This window comes from Durio zibethinus, chromosome 18, assembly GCF_047325235.1.
Source record: "Durio zibethinus cultivar Kanyao isolate XHJ-2024 chromosome 18, ASM4732523v1, whole genome shotgun sequence".
Classification (NCBI taxonomy): Eukaryota; Viridiplantae; Streptophyta; class Magnoliopsida; order Malvales; family Malvaceae; genus Durio; species Durio zibethinus.
The window spans coordinates 7,868,854-7,885,797 of NC_143179.1; the positions used below are offsets into that span (position 1 = coordinate 7,868,854).

A 16,944-nucleotide genomic window follows, 5' to 3' on the forward strand; every position below is an offset into this window, starting at 1 on the left:
TGAATGCTTGTCTTTCACCTGTATCTCTTGAGAATAGTGTGCCTGACCTATCTGCTGTGGCCTGCCAATACCTCCATTGACGATGAGTCGATGTGTTAGTTTACATGCTAACAGGGATTTTCTCCCTCGAGCATGCATTTTTCAACCAACGGGTTGAGAGTTGAGCCATGATTTCAAAGGTGTACAATTCCATCCTTCTTGAATGGTATGTCTGAAACGATGTCAGTATACCGTCCTTTTCAGATGAGCTTTTACCTTGTAGCATTAAGACAAAATTGCAGAAGCTCCGTTTAGCGTTTCTACATTTCTTCTGTTCTTTCACAGATGCATCCTGGAAGCGGATTTACATAAAAACTCTCCTCCAGTTTTGGAAATTCTCCAGGTTCTCTAAGATATGGAGCTCCAGCTCGATCTTTATTAAGTTTTTTCACTTTGGAACTGAATTTCTTCCAAGAAATATTTCCCTCATCATATTCATCCACAAGTTTTAAAAAATTCATCCTGCACCAACAGACTGATTCTTGTTGACAAACATTTTGCCCTGGAGATGACAATGATTAAATGCTATAAAACTATTCGTTCAAGAAAACAAAGGAAACAACTAGATAAAAAAGGTTATGAATAGTTCAAATCTAATAGGTAGTAAATTACCTGTCTGGGCTGATAGTCTTCTTGAAGTTCTCAAATCGCCTATGTCCTTCAACTGCCTTTGCCATATTTCCATCATAGTATAAACAAATACATCACTTTGAAGGGCAACAACATACTCTAAACCAGCCAACATGTTCTGGTGATTCTTGAAAGGATTCAGCTCATCATCTGTAGAGAGGGAGGAATGAGAGAAGATGTTAGGAAAATCCTCCTTAAGAGACTCCATACTTCCATTTCCATAAGCTTCACCAGCTACCAAGTAAATTCGAGTGCTTGGTGGGAAACCCAATGCTCTGAGCAAGAGGGAAGTCTCCCTAGGGGTCAGTGACAGCCACCAAGCAATCTTTTCTCTGTTCCATTAATCTCTTTCTCCTTCCAATGGCTGACTTCATAATGCATCCTACATAGCTCATCATCTTCTTCTGCTGTTAAGCTATGACTGCAGCCAGTAAATGCAAGCATATCCTTCTCATATCTACAGATTAAACAAATAAAAGCAAGAATACGAATCAGCCTTGATTTCTTTGCACTAATATCAAGTTATCAATGTTATTATTTATCTTGAAAGTAAAGAAGAAAAAAATACGCCCATTCTCATGACAAAAATGCTTACTCATGCCAAATGCAAACAAGAAGTATGAAGCAAAGGAAATGTAGTCTTGAAATGCATGAGAAATAAAGTTATTTTACTTGCCTCAAATGGAGAGCAAGATGGGGGCTGCCATTCTGGTGCATTCTAGAAATCAAAGTGTTTCCAAGTTCTTCAGTTGGAGCCAAATATTTTAGTGCCCTATAATTTACCCGGCATCTCAGCTTTTGTATGGATTTTGGGATACCATTATTAGCAAGCCGAGAACCTGTGTGATTAAAATAGATTACTTTATGCCGCTTCAACAAAGGGAGGACCTCTGCCTTGTAATAGCTAACCTAAATGAAAGAATGTACGTTAGTTATTTACTACTAATCTCAAAATGAACCAGTAATACAGCATACAAGTATCACATTTGATATGATTGACTGAAGCAAAACCACTTGTACAGTGATATGAATGGGCTGCTCAATAGTAGGCACATTCTTTATTTTCTGTATAGACATTTGGCAATGACAAAGATAAGTTTGTACTAACCTTAGACCAAGTGACGGAAGGCCAAGTGTTGCTTTCATAACCTTAGCAACAGCAACCATATCACAAATCTGCATTCTAAAATTATTGATAATTAGACTAAAGTAATAATAAAAGGTCAGGCTATAAAAAAACAATGAAAAACACACAACAAACAGACCCAAATCTCATCTGATTCAAACCACCATTAGCATTACGAGAATGTAGCTCTGCCAAGAAAGCAACATTTAGAAGCTTAGAACAAGCAAAAACACAGAAATAGATTGCAAGTTTGCAACATGCAAAATCATCGTGATGTCTGTGAACACACACATAGAAAGTAGGGAGAAAGTGTTAACAAAGCTGTAAGAATTCCATACTTATGTGATTCTTTGAATGGTCAATGCATTGAGTGAAATTCTCACTATTTGGTTGAGACCAAACACCTGAATGCTGGATTAGAAATGAAACAAAACTCTACATTCTTTTTGCCAATCAGAACAATCAATTCTAAGTGATTTTCATTAATCATGTTCTTCCTGCAAACCAAGCAGAAGTGAGACAATTAATATAAGACACAGATTTTAAGCTTACTTCTGTTATGTCTGATGCCACTGTCATTAAAGTTTGATCTGAATCACTTCCTTCCTCCCTGTACCCAAAATCGTTAGAGCCTTGATCCATTAGCTTTAGTCGATTGGTGGACAGATAAGATAAATCCTAAATTCAATGACAGAGATAGCACATTAGCAACGAAAAGTCTAAACAATGTTCTACAAGTTATCTACCATTATATGTATTGATAAAAATACATGGAGTAGCATTAAATTAAAATTTTTGCACAAAAGGTAAGAATTTAAAATTCTTTTCCAGTTATATACTCAGCATGCTTCATCCTCAACTAAAAGCAGGTGCAATTCACTCTCTGGACACATCATATAACAAAATTGAACATTCTGATGTTAGAACCCTAAGAGTCTCTAAGAAAAAATCACAATTTTCACATTGCTCCATCTACATTAAATACCATTGCAAGTCAATTTCATAAACAGCTGTAGCAAAAAACTACATAAAATTCGTAAAAGTACCTGATTTGATGTAACTGTTTCAATGGCAGATCCAAACCAACCAGTTGTAAATATCTCAAGAACACCCGAAAACAAACAAACCCCATAGAAAACCAAGGACATCCAATGCCCAAGCCTTTTCCTTTCTTTCAACCCAAAATCCAATACCATAGATTCAACACTTGGCTTCCTTAACAAACTTTTCTTTGGCTCAACCCTTCGGTTGAAAACAAACCCACAGCTCCAACCTCCGATCTGGGTGAGTTTAATAGTAGATCAATCACATGATGCACGCTCAAGTTATTGCCTTCGGTTCCCTTATTATTACCGTTACTGGAGTCAACGGCGCTACTACTGCTGGCGATAGTCTGGGTTTTGCCATTGTTGAGCTTAAAGGAGTGAGCTCGGCGAGTCATTGGAACCGAGAAACGCGGGCCGTTAACTCGCTGTGGAACGCCATCGCTCGTGTTGTGGTGGTGATGCTGGGTGTGGTGATCCACATAAATTTATTGAACTTACAGTTCTTACTATACTTATTACCATTTATTTATTTATATAAAAGCAAGCAGACTAAGGTTTTTGATTAAAACCTTCATTAACAAAAAAAGCAAAGCAGAAAAAACGATAGAGACAGAGATTTTGTCTCTGGGATTTTGGGTTCTGAAAACGATGACGCGAGAAGATTCGACATAGCATGTGTTAGGACAGGACAGGGGCAGGGGTGCTGCCGGGTTGGCCTCTGAATTTTTTGTCTGTTTGCCAGCCTGCCTGAGTTGTTTCATTTTACATATGGAAATGAGACGAGTCCTTTTGATTATCGTGGTCCTTCCAGTTGGAAATGTATATTTACTTATATGCCCCTAAATGATTGAATTTGTATTTATTATAATTTCATTTATTAGATTTTTTTTTTTTTTTTTTAAGTTTTAACCTTTCGGTTAGTTGAACATATATTTTAGAATTATTACTTTACACTAAATGAGATGAAATTTGAGTGTTAAATTGATTTTTTTTGTCTTTTATATTATAATTGAGATTCAAATTTGATATTTTTTATTTTAAAATTGATTTTCAATATTGTTGAACTGTTAAACTGAATTTAAAAATACAAGAAATTCTACATCTTCATGCCTAAGGGAAAATGACATGTAAAAAAATATTTAATACAGTTTTTACTTTAAAAAAAAGCATTTTAATACACTTTTTTGTTATTATATGTATGGTTATTTACATTTGAAACTTACCAATTATGGGATTTTTTTTTTAACAATCTAATGGGAGAAAATGACTATTTATTATAAAATTGTTTATGAACTAATTTCATAAAAGGCATTGGAAATTATTTCTTAGAAACAGATTTTTGACTATTATAAAGTCGTATTAATTTGCAGACTTCACCATAAAAGATTAATTCATCAGGCGAAGAAAAAATAAAATAAAATAAAATAAAACGTCTATGAAGCAAACACGAATGATGAAAATGGAAATAAATCAGGCTAACAAGTGCTACATCCAATTTGAATTGCCAGGCCACTGAAATTGACTTCAATTGCCCGTCCAGATAAAATATTATTTTTTAAAAAACTTTTGAGAGTTTTAAAGTTACTTTATTATTAGAATTTGGATAGAGGTAAAGTTAGATTTGTATTTTATAATAATTTTAATATAATGAGATTGAATTATCGTATTATTAATTAAATTTAAATATTAAATTTAATAAAAAAATTTTAATAAAAATTTTTTTATTTTTTTTTTCAATCATAATTAAAATAAAAATTTTTAATCATAATTAAAATAATAATAATTTTTATTTTTTTTCTTATCGAAATTAATTTCAATGCCTTTCCAAATAGAATAAACAGGAGATCAGATTCTGCACAGCGGTGAAACGGTGGTTAAATGGGAAATCGTGAAGCCGTTTTTGTTTTCTATTATTATCATTATTGTTGGTTGTCGAAATATGGTGTGGAGTGGAGTGAAAGAATGATGACTGATGGATTAGCATCATCGTCATCATAATCGTCATCATCATCGTCAATCGTGTGATATCATGTTAGAATTACACGTCAAAGTTTCCACTAATTTTCTTGGATAGCAATAGAAATTACAAGAAAAATCCGTAATAGAAAATGGAAGGCATTGACTCTCCTGGATAAAACACAAGAACGGCCCGATAATATGCAAACCAAAATTCCCCATCGGATGCGAATCTAGCACAGCGGACGCTTACTTTGCTTAGCAAAAATGCCTGCTCCATACGTGGAATTGATCATAACCAAAAGAAGTGGGAATTGCAGGTACACAAACAAAACTACAAGTAAACAGGTTGATCCCGCCACTGAAGTCAGAATCCACGTCTTGACCTGACCAAAAACTAGATATAATGTCGAGCTGAACGCTATCATCATGGATGTTATGGAGATAAAAAGAGTGAGAAGACCCGGTATTAGCCTCTCAGGCAAGGCGTAGAGAAAATCATCCTCCGCATATCGTGCTGTCAGGATCGACAAGAACATTAAAATGGCAGCGGTGGATGAGAATAGAGACGGCGCATCTGAAACCGCGAAGATACTGAAGGCCTTTTCCCTGAAGAAGATTGGGTAGCCGCTATCATCATTGCCGCCTGGCACTGTAATCGCAGCAGCAAAGACTACTGTTGCAATAAGTGCTACAACAACCGTGCATGAGTTGGCTGTGTCTTCTCCTTCTATAACAAGGTCCTTGTGTGCCTCAGTAAACACTGCAGGTTTCTTTCCTTCATGATTTTTCATCTCCCTAAAGGCTGGCGGTAGAAAATTTTCTACTGCCTGAAAATGGTAATTCTGACAGGTGAATATTTGGATTTAATGGAATGCATTATATACAAGATGTTCTTATGTGGAAAATGATTCATTTCCGTACCTTATACCACTGTAATTTTCGCTGCATTTGCAAAGCAGCGCCAGAAAACAGATTGAGTTGATGTGGAGGTACCAAATGCCCTGCCAAATGTAAAAGATTGTTCCCAAAAATATCCAGGGAACTAATCATATAATATTTGTGCCCTCTGATTCGATAATAAAGGTTGAAAACCTTTTCACGACTGCTTATAACTGCACGTTGGAATATACCATGCCCCTGTCTGTCAAACTTCCTGACCTCATGAGGCAATTGCTCAGCAATTTCTTCAATAATCTCAGGAATGCCAAACTCTCCCGCGAGGAGTGGATTTCTGAGTAATGCCGCTGCATGTGAGACGTCCAAGCCTGCAGCATAGGTGCACAGCAGTCTAACGATTTCAAGTACTTGATCATGCATTACTTTCGTCTCACGGATGTTCTTGACTTGGGGCACCGCAAATTATGTTTTAATGGATCAGACAAGTCTCAAGCTGAAATTTATATGTGATTAAGGGCAAGTTTGGTGTTCCCTTCCTAATTTTTCTACTTCTTCCCAAAATGACACAAGGAGCTTCCGCCATACTACACCAGAACACCGAATTTTTATTAGAAGGGAAATGAAAGAAACTCGACATTAATGATATTTTCATTGAAGTCTTACTAAATTGCCAAGGATCTTCTTATTAATGCACTTCGCAATGTGTTATAGCCACTGTAGTAGACTAGCGAACTAGACCAAATTTTCAAGTTCTAAAGCAGAGTAATGTTTAACCACAAATTTTAAATATTTAAGCATAAATTTGGTTTGGATGAATAGTTGGGATTCATCACCAAGGTGATTAAACACTGAATATTTATCATAATGACAATTTTCAACGCAATGATTTACATCAATGTAGAGTTAGATGCTTAAATGTCCCCCTAGATAAGCCCTCTGAGGTGGTCTAGTGCGGTTATGGGGTCGATGTGGTGGAGAGGTGCACCGGCATCGGCCCCCATCCAAATGAAGCCTAAATCTGTTCTACCTAGTAAGTCTAGCTATATCAGGATATCATAGGATAATAATTAATTGTAACAAAAGGAATTTTGACCATAACTAGTGCAATTTCTTAGATAGCTGGATGTCTGCGCTTCCACTTCTGTGCTTTCAGCTGGATTCTCAGTGTCTGCTCGATTCCTGTTTTCCGTAAACTTGTCAAACCTTGGGGGAACACCTATGGCAGAAAAGCATGGTGTGAATAAAGCGTGCATTTGATGATTTGAATGTACAGGATATACACAACTCTATAAAGGGGGAAAAAGGGGACACAACTCTACAACGGTTTAATTATTGAATCGTGTAAAAAGTTAAACAAGATTAAATTGTCCAAGGGAGAGCGGTGAGAAGAGGATAGAAACTCACAGTAATAAACAAGGCGTTACCAAATACTGAAGCCACACCCACTTGGGAAATCATATGGCTTTACAGCCAAAATACTCGGAGGAGTTTCTCCTACAAAAAACCTGCGATCCCATTCCTGGGTTTTTCTTAAGCAGATCAAGAGCCACATCTGCCAAGTCTATCCAATAACAGAAATAAAAAAAAAATGATTCAGGTTTAGCTATTGGAGTTAACCTAAATAAGATTTTCTGTGTATTCCATATGGATAGTTTCTATCGCCAGAACAATTTCTCATTAGACACCCATCGTAGAATCCAACAAGGACCAAGAGAATTAGAATTGTGACCCCAGATTCACCATCATAAGGACTTGGCTGAATGCCATCTGCGGCCGTGACTTCTAGTAGATACAGAACCATCTCTTTATGGTTATAATGGATTGCTCGGTGCAGAGGCAGTGCACTTTCTCCGCGATGGTATAGGCAAATCTGGGTTTTTGTTCACCAGCAATTTCGCTGCTTCGAGGTTCCCAACTGTTGCAGCGATAGTGAGGGCAGTCTCTCCGTTGTCGTCTTGCAATGCAAGATCGGAAGGTTGCATGCAGTCCAGTGTCTTTTGAACGAAATGATTCGACCTCCCTGTTCCAACCGCCAAGTGCAGTGCCGTTTTCAACTGTTTAGAGATCCTAGGATTATCCATATCAGCAGAATGACAGTGAAAGAATGTTGTAGCACTCTCCCAATCACCCTTGACTACTGCTTTGTACAGTTCAGGCAAGTAAAGGCCGTCATCCTCTGTTCCACTTGCCTCTGTCATCATTCAGATACAATCCAAAAACGCAATGAATGATCTTGAAAGGAAGACAGAAAAATTAACTCTTTGTCTAGCTTACCAGCCTCGTTAGTTATATCTTGGGGTACTTGCGATGAAGATGGATGGTTATTGGTATCGACAGTGTTGCCGGGTTGGCCTGAAAATGTTTCTAGCGCAAATATTCTGCTGGTAGTCACACCGTCACCTGTAAATGTTGTTATCGCTCCAAGTAATTGCTGGTATTTGTTAAGATTAGTTGGTTCGTCAACCACTGTCATCATCAAACACCGACAAAAGAGAAGATAGTCGGAATAATAATAATAATAATAATAATAATAATAATAATAATAATAATAATAATTCATTGTCTGCCACGGCTTTATCTAAAATTTGCATGAATTGGTTTTAATCTTACGAGACTCAGCGGACATGCTACCGTAAAAATCGATATCATGCAGTTGTGATGGAGAGAATGCCATCCTTTGTTGCAAAACTGAACGCCCTTTTAGTAACTATGAAACAATGTTCTAATTAATTCTAGTTTCATATTTATTCTCACCCTTGTCGCAATACTATAGCCAAAAGAACACATTGGAAGTAGCGTAAAGGCTTTCCTACTTTGGAAATGATGGCCGTGGTTCAGGTCAAGATGATTAGCGGTGCCAGGAGCAATCGAACAACTTGGAATTTCTTAATTTACAATGTTTGGATGCAAAGAAACATGAGTATTTATACTGGCATACAGCAAGAAGTCTAGAAACGAGAATTGATAATATTTTAATGATATTCTTCATGTAATTCGATGCAGAATAGAGAGTTGGTTTAATGTCGTGAACTTTGGAGACAGTAACCACTTCCCGATAGCAATCCTTCGTTTGTACTTTCTTGTCTAGCGCAATGTGATTGAGACACGAACTTATCCTACGCAAATGTCACGAGGAAAAATATAATGTAGAATTATGACTTCGGGTAATGTTTAATGATCAAATTCTACTGTAGATATTTCAGCATATTTTTTACACCAAAGAATAAGCAGTCATGATATAATTAATGTGGTTCTCCTTTCATGATTTACGATTTGTTTGTAAACGCAAGCAGAAAGCATATGAGAAATTATAGCATTTACAACTTCTGACTAGGGAAATAAGACATACACAAGTCTCCTGTGCAATAATTCAGGAGATTAAATTTTTTGGGTTAATCCCTTCCCATCCTTGGCCATTCATAAACCATTAAACCTTTAAGATCACAAGCTGTATGTAAAGGTTTCTTTTTTTCATTTAGAAAGAGAAAAAAAAGAAATCCTGAATTTGTGTTCAGCAGTATTTTATATGTTTAAACAAGGTACATCTCCTGTTTTAACAACTGAGAGCCTGCCAATTCAACCATCTGATGAAGTATGCAAAAATTTATATCCCACACGAAAATTGACAGAAGGGCGAAAAAAGAAAATAGAAAGTAAAACAGAAAGGATAGAAGGTTGTTTTAAATACACTATCGAATTTTTTTCATGAGGGCTTCTAAATATACCAGCCAAAATTTTCTATACACCCCATCAATTTCTTTCAAAAATACCCATATAACAAATATCGATTTATCCTCTATCAAATTACAATTTTATCCTCTTTTGCTTCTTTCCCTTTGCTTCTTTCTTCTTCCTCCTCTTTCGTCCTTCCTTCTCCTATACCTAGTCGAATATGGTTTTTTTATGTTTTTGAAAATTCATTTTCAAGAATACCACATAATTTTAAAAAATCTATTTCCTAAAATTATGATATATTTTCGAGAATGAATTTTTGAAATTTATGTTGTATTTTTGAAAATGAGATTTTTCGAAAATAGATTTTCAAAAACTTTAAAGGTTTATCGAAAATGGATTTTCAAGAGCCTTAAAGGTTTTTTGGAAACAAAAATAAATTTTGAAAAACTTTAAAGGTTTCTCAAAAATAGATTTTTGAAAGTTTTTAAAATATCTCGAAAATGCATTTTCGAGAAGCTCAAATTCTGCAAAATCTATTTCATAAATCTTAACCTATTTTTATATGCATTTAAGCCAAATCAAATGAAATAACTCAAAATCTTTTAATCAATGGAAGACTAAAAAAAGCATGTACTTTTGGGGTTAATTTGATGGATTTAGGGTTAATTTGGATTTGAGATCGAAGAGAGAAAAAAAAATATAAAGGTACGAGGAAAAATCAATTATTAAGGATGAGTGTATTTAATAGAAATAAAAAATTTAAATTTAAATTTGGGGTGTATTTAGTAGTGGGGTACTAGGGTGTATAGAATAAAAATTATGGTGTAAATAGAATTCCATTTTCCCTATACACCCTTAAAATTTTCTTCAAAAAATACTTATATATCAAATACCAATTTTAACCTTTAATAAATGATAAAAATATCCATAATAGTTTATACACCCCAAACCACCTCGTATTTCTCAAAAATGGATTTTCAAGACTTATATTGTGTTCTTGAAAATCCATTTTTGACAAAAAAATATAATTTTCAAAAATGAATTATGAAAAATAAAATATAACTCTTGTAAATCCATTTTTGAAAATTTTTAAGGTTCTCAAAAATGAATTTTTAGGAGTCATCCTGTATTCTTGGAATACATTTCCAAAAATATAATTTTTTTTAAATATATATATTTAATTATAAACTCTTGATAAAGGAAAAATCAGGATCTCTAATCTTGGGATCATTAAAAAATGTCATTAACAAACTGTCAAATCCAACAATAAAGACTGGTGGTCGAAAAATTAGATATTATCAAAATTTTCAATCTGCTGATAACATTGTCATCATCAATGTTATCAGAGATGGCTCTACGGTGGGGGCAGTGAATGCAGCTACCTCAACTAAATTCTTGAAACTTGAGTATTTTTATTAGTAAAAGACTCCAAATAAAATTGATTCTTGTTATTTTGAATCATAACAAGAATAATAAAAATATTTTTTAAAAATTATAAAATATTAAAAAAATTATTTTTATATAAAAATTAGACTTAAAAAATCATATTTGCTTGTCTTAATTATGTCACGTTAGAAAAGGGATATTAATACTTATATAAGCAAAACATAAATATGAAAATTGAATAAACAAGTTAATGATTTAAATATATATACACAAATATATTTATTAAATGAATATAATTTCACACTAACAAATTTATCAAGTTGGATTAAACATGACATAACATAACATGTTTTGTAACCCATTTCAAAGTCATTCTAACAAGATCAATAAATATAGTAAAGAGATAAATTTTATATTTATCTTTGGAATCATTAACTTGTTCAATTACTTTTTTTATTTTGTTAATACATTCATATATATTTCAATATTATAAAACATGTCGTGTTTAATCCAACTTGATCGATAAATTTGTTAGTCGTGTGATATTATATCCATTTAATAAATATATTTGTATATATATTTAAATCTTTAACATGTTTATTCAATTATCATATTTATGTTTTACTTATATAAGTGTTAATATCTTTTTTTAACGTGACATAATAAAAACAAGCAAATGTAATTTTTTAGATCTAATTTTTATATAAAAATATTTTTTTAATATTTTATAATTTTTTAAAAATATTTTTATTATTTTATATTTCTAAAAATATTTGACATTATATTTTAATGAAAATCATTTTAAATTACACTAGTTTGTAAATAAATATTACCTAATAATTTGCCCCCACCGACCATAAATCCTAGATCCGTCCCTGAATGCTCTATAAGGTGTTCAAGCTCGGACTAGTATGCATGCATACACATGAGTCATCGATGTGCCCTTTCTTACTCGATTATATGTGCAAATGGAAGAGACATGTTAATTTTCAAGTATACATAGGCATAAAAATGTTTTTGTCATAAGCCCAAAAAATCAAAAACTCCATTTTACTCACGCAAAACGAGAAAATAAAAAATGGTATTCTAAGTTTCTCAAAAACTTAAGAGAAAGAACAAGTTTATGCTATGCATGTTGAAAATATCAATTTCAGTTTCATTCACACATATAATCAAGTAAATGGATTCATAAGTATATAATTAAGGTTTTTAAGTTATTACAAGTGAAATCAAGTTTCTTGGAAATAGAAATCTGAGAAATTTCAAATCTTTTTGAATATCCATTTTCAAGAAGATAGAAATCCGAGAAGTTTCAAATCTGCTCAGATATCCGTTTCCGAGAAACTTCAAAACTCTTTGGATATTTATTTCCAAAAAGTTTAATTTTAGAAAGTGAAGAGAGAAGAAGAGACAACGGTAGGAATGGAAAATAAACAGTGAGGGGTGAAGTGTATTTAGTAGAAACAGAAAATTGAGTTTTGAATTTGGGGTATATTTAGAAGTCGGGTGTATACAAAATTAAATGGGGTGTAAATAAAATTCCTTAGGATAAAATAGTATTACCTCAACCAAACTTTTGGTACAGATCCAGAGCAGGTCCATTGTTTCCATGCACATGCACATATACCAGTCCAACGCCTGCAACAGAAAGACTGAATTAGAAACCCACTATTTGCACCTGATGAAGCGCTTCCGAAGGAAATTAGCTTGTAATTTTTACCACTTGATTTGGCTAATTCAATAACAAAATACAACATATTTCTAGCAATGCCTTGTCGACGGGCTGATTTGGCTGCACATAAGTTGGAAACATAAACATATTTATTCAGGTGTGTTCTGTTGAGGCTGCAGAAGAGATGCTTTCACGTTCCTGCAAGAGGTTTCCATTCACAACTATATTAACAAGTAACCTCTTTATTTGGATTGATGATGGACTAGCAGTCTGAATATAAAGTGTATGCATTGTACCCCAGGAAAAGACTCTTCATGCAACAAATGCTGCATGCTGAAAGCAAGGGTACAAACTACACTTTTTAGCACTGTGCGTTTGGCATTCCTCTCCCCCTTGTTAGCCTGATAATGCGATACCAAAGCATTGTATAAGACTCTTCATCTAAAGAAAACAACAACATGACACAAGAACTGTATCCCAATAATGAAGACAAACAGAGGTCTAAATTGATTTAACCCTCACCCAACCCAAAAGAGATAACAAACTCATTGAAAGCAATACCAATCTGGAAAAAAAATCCTGTTAAAACATCATACCACGACAACACAAGTATGTGTCTGCCCATGCTGCCCCAGTATCGCCTTTTTATGGCATTGAACTCCGACAAAATAAGGAAAATTTCAAAGCATTTTACATGTAACCAAAATTCATATATGAGCAATTAAGAGAACACTATTCTCTCCAACCTGCTCAGCAAATTTCCTTATTAAGTTATCAACATATCTGTATATATCAGAATAGCTACAATCAGGGACATCCAATATTCACTAATATACAATAGCAAAAATGCAGAACATTAGTCCGTCAAGGCTGCAGACACGTAGAGAAGTGGGAATTGAATCAAGTCCATTGTCAACATCTTAATAGAATTATCTTCCTCTACACCTGATAGACCTCCATAGTAAACCTTTGAAACAAATTATTTGAAGCAATTACGTTTTTTTTTTTTTTTTTTTCACATAATTAGGTCAAAAAGTTTATTTCTTTGCATAAAAGAGAACCACTCCTCTGCATCTATATCTCTCTATACCATAAACAGATACCAAATAAGGACTTAATTATTCATTTCTTTAGATGAGTCCAATAAAAAAGGTTGAGAAATTTAATCCCTACCTTTCACCTGGTCGATCCTCCCAGTGACTTTGTGCTCTCAGCCATGCCATGCCATGCCGCTGTCTATCTCAAAATCAAAACAAAACCATCCAAACCAAAAAGGTCGTTTTGATCAAATAAAAGGAAGAAAAAGAATAATGGTTAGGAATGGCGTATTCCCAGAACTCTTCATCAAGGAGGGCCTCTCTTGCCACGAATTTTCCATATGCTAATCTTTTATGCTGGTTCAGGTCCTGATCCGACGGTTGTACCCGGTCAAACCTCAGATTAGATGATATTCAGTTTTCAAGTTGAGGAATTGACGGCGTTTGAAGCTGCAACGAAAGTTCTTCCTTTTTCTCAGTTTCGATTGATTTACAATCCATTTTCCTAATCAATTACCCAGAAACAAATAATCAAAATTTAATTAAATTTAAAAAAAAAATTGCGATGAAGAAAACAATTTTTTAAAAAAATTGAAAACCCTAAACTTTTTCTATATACAAAAAAATAAAATAATAACTAAAACCAGATTCAAAAGCCCTGATTGTTAACTTGAAGAAAGAATCATAAAATAAAAAGGAAAAAAAAGGAACTCACATAGTTGGAGAGAGGGAAATTCTTTGAAATTTGTGGCGGGGTCTCAATCCGTTGCTAGAAAAAGTCAAGAATTCAGCTCTGTAAATCGAAATGGCCGACATGGCAGCTAAGTTTTCCCGGAAATATTTTAGTCGGGAAAACTTTATCGAAACTTAATGGCTTTCCTCGTGTATCTTAAAGAGGATAAGGAGAAAGAATATCTCAAAGAAAACTTGTAATGAAATATATATATATATATATATATATATATCTGGCAGCAGTGTTAGGAGGAGCTGGAAATGGGGGAGGAACGAGATGAAGCTGTCGGTTGTGTCAACTGTTACTGGTGGGCCATGAAAATAGGATCTGACGAAACTATCTGAAAATGGAACCCACGGAATTTTGACACGTGGATAAGTGGTGATGTGGCATGAATGTAGAGGCTCCAAATGATTGGCGGGTCGATTGTTTGATGGTTTGTCTGAGAGATGTTAAGCAGGCAGACAGTGATAAATAACGTATGGCAAAACAAGCAGAGAAACACACCGTTTTGATCGGGAAAAACAAGCACCTGTGTCTCTTCTCACTTGGTAGCCATTTGGATATCACCGTATACTGGTGCGATACGATTAAATTTATTATATTTTTAATTAAATTTAAATGTTAATTTTAATCAAATTAATAAATTTATCATATTTTTTTATTAAAATTTTTAAATTATAATTATAATAATTTTTTAATAATAATTACAATAAATTTTATTATTATTTTTTAATTTTATCACAATCAATCTCATTATTATTCTGAATATAATTTTAATGATATATTTAGATTTAATGATAAATTTAAATGTTAATTTTAATCAAATTAATAAATTTATCATATTTTTTTATTAAACTTTTTTAATTATAATTATAATAATTTTTTAATAATAATTACAATAAATTTTATTATTATTTTTTAATTTTATCATAATCAATCTCATTATTAATCTGAATATAGCTTTAATGATATATGTATCTTTGGCCGCCATCTTTCTTCTTAACCTCACAATTTTATTTTTCTTTCTATTTTGGTTTTTCTTTTTTTTCTCTTTTTCTTTGATAACTGTATTGATCACCATTCATCACAGCCTCATTGCATTAATCACCATAAAAGAATCGAAGCACTTAGTGACGTTAATTTTATTAAACTTAACGAGAAATTTAATTTTTTACTCGAATGAAAATAAATATTATTTTATGAGTATTAAGATGAAGATTGATATAAATTTAAATTTTTATTTAATATAAGAATAAAGATAAATAATATAATAATACCCTTCATATATATTTATATTTATAAATATATATTTATAAAAGATTTTTTATTAAATAATATGAATTATTATTTTAAATTAATTAAAATTAATATATTTTTATTAAAAATATATATTAATACATATTTATAAAAAATTAAGTAAACATACAAAATAAAAATTAAAAAATAAATTCTAGCTTTTATTAAAAAAATAAAAAGGTTATGGGCATAAAAATAATCTATACCCATTAAATATTAACACGAATGAAGATGAAAATAAATTTAAAATATTTATTAAATATAAATATACAAATAAATATAATATAAAAATTTAAAAATAAGAATGAAAAATATTTTATCCTATCTATGCTACCAATTGACATTCTTCAAAGCACGTTGAAGTTACGGGCCTAAGGCATAATAAAGATTTCCTTGACAGGTCAAGCAGCCCACTCCAAAATGAAAGGGTGAGGATCAGGTTCAGGAACAAGGAAATTACAGAAGGTTTAACGTTATTATTAGACAGTAAAAATCACCATCTTCGTACGTAATTACACAGGAAAAACCACAGTATAAGACACCCATCAAAAACCATGCTGATAAGTGATAGATTGTGCAATACAAAGCCAATGGCCATCACAGTAGTGACCCCAAGAACAAAACCAAGAATTGACTAGATTTTTTTAGCCTTCAAAATCAGTTTTCACCCACTTACAATACTTGCTCTTCATCTTCTCATCAAACTCCTTGGCTTTAATCTCAGCAATTTTGGCTGCATTTGCCATGGATTCCTCTTGAACTCTTGCTATCTTTCTGCTCCTTTTCTTGGCTGTTGCCTCTCTCTCAGCTTCTAATCCTTCGTATTCCCTCACCCAGCAGCTATGCACCATGCAAGTCAGTGCTAACACCAACAATTGCATTACCAACATTGCCATGAAAATCCCACATTCCACTCTCACCAACATCTTTGCCTCTTTTGGGTCCCGCGGGGATTTCAGCATTGAAAGACTAGATTTCTCTCTTGTAAATAAGGCCAGTATGCCGAATACTTGCCCAATCAAGGAGGCAATGAGAAATGAAATATGGGTTATGAAGCAGAAGTGGGTGAGCTGAGTGTAGAAGCCCAAGAAGGAAGAGAGAAGTGAGATGCCGGAGACCATTAGGAATGCTAAACCCAGTGAAGTTGGAGGCATTTTGAGGAGAATATTGGGCGCAAGAGAGGCTCCGGAGAGGATAAAGACAGTGAAGTTCAAGCAGGAAAGGAGAAGATTTGGGAATGAAAAGGAGTTTCTAAGCTTGGAGGAAGCCATTACCGATTGATTTTTGGATTGCTATGGGTTTTGGAGAATTGAGAACTTGAACTTACTATATAATAATAAGTGGTATATGGCCGTTGGAGGCTACAACGGCTATGAGGAGAGGGTCCACTCAACCTCGAATGATGCATCGTTCTTGCATTTTTTCCCTCTACATGGTTTCAAAAA

At 33.4% G+C, this 16,944-nt stretch overlaps 3 protein-coding genes and 1 pseudogene across 4 annotated transcripts; all 4 read right to left on the reverse strand.

Annotated features, from left to right (window-relative positions):
* Positions 1-148: 148 nt before the first annotated feature.
* LOC111300878 (O-fucosyltransferase 35-like) lies at positions 149-3,380 on the reverse strand (annotated as a pseudogene). The gene is made up of 6 exons (XR_016329720.1): positions 2,842-3,380; positions 2,348-2,473; positions 1,778-1,845; positions 1,346-1,573; positions 652-1,126; positions 149-501 (listed from the first exon to the last, which is right to left on the reverse strand). The product of XR_016329720.1 is annotated as an O-fucosyltransferase 35-like (transcript).
* Positions 3,381-4,711: 1,331 nt separating this feature from the next.
* Positions 4,712-14,661, reverse strand: LOC111300879 (uncharacterized). Its single transcript, XM_089748082.1, has 12 exons — positions 14,183-14,661; positions 13,604-13,972; positions 12,479-12,831; positions 12,322-12,396; positions 7,511-8,163; positions 7,366-7,464; positions 7,166-7,258; positions 6,791-6,913; positions 6,431-6,545; positions 6,247-6,281; positions 5,722-6,149; positions 4,712-5,627 (listed from the first exon to the last, which is right to left on the reverse strand). The coding sequence occupies exons 5-12, from the start codon at positions 7,896-7,898 to the stop codon at positions 5,031-5,033; spliced, it is 1,878 nt and encodes a 625-aa protein (XP_089604208.1). The 5' UTR covers positions 7,899-8,163; positions 12,322-12,396; positions 12,479-12,831; positions 13,604-13,972; positions 14,183-14,661; the 3' UTR covers positions 4,712-5,030.
* On the reverse strand, positions 12,584-16,097 carry LOC149513670 (GCN5-related N-acetyltransferase 6, chloroplastic-like). Its single transcript, XM_089748083.1, has 9 exons — positions 16,016-16,097; positions 14,183-14,288; positions 13,907-13,972; positions 13,690-13,864; positions 13,450-13,514; positions 13,177-13,231; positions 12,953-13,009; positions 12,727-12,831; positions 12,584-12,628 (listed from the first exon to the last, which is right to left on the reverse strand). Exons 1-9 carry the CDS (start codon positions 16,095-16,097, stop codon positions 12,584-12,586), a joined length of 756 nt encoding a protein of 251 aa, XP_089604209.1.
* On the reverse strand, positions 15,956-16,811 carry LOC111300880 (uncharacterized). The gene has a single exon (XM_089747235.1). The coding sequence runs from the start codon at positions 16,768-16,770 to the stop codon at positions 16,144-16,146; it is 627 nt and encodes a 208-aa protein (XP_089603361.1). The 5' UTR covers positions 16,771-16,811; the 3' UTR covers positions 15,956-16,143.
* Between the last annotated feature and the right edge of the window lie 133 nt (positions 16,812-16,944).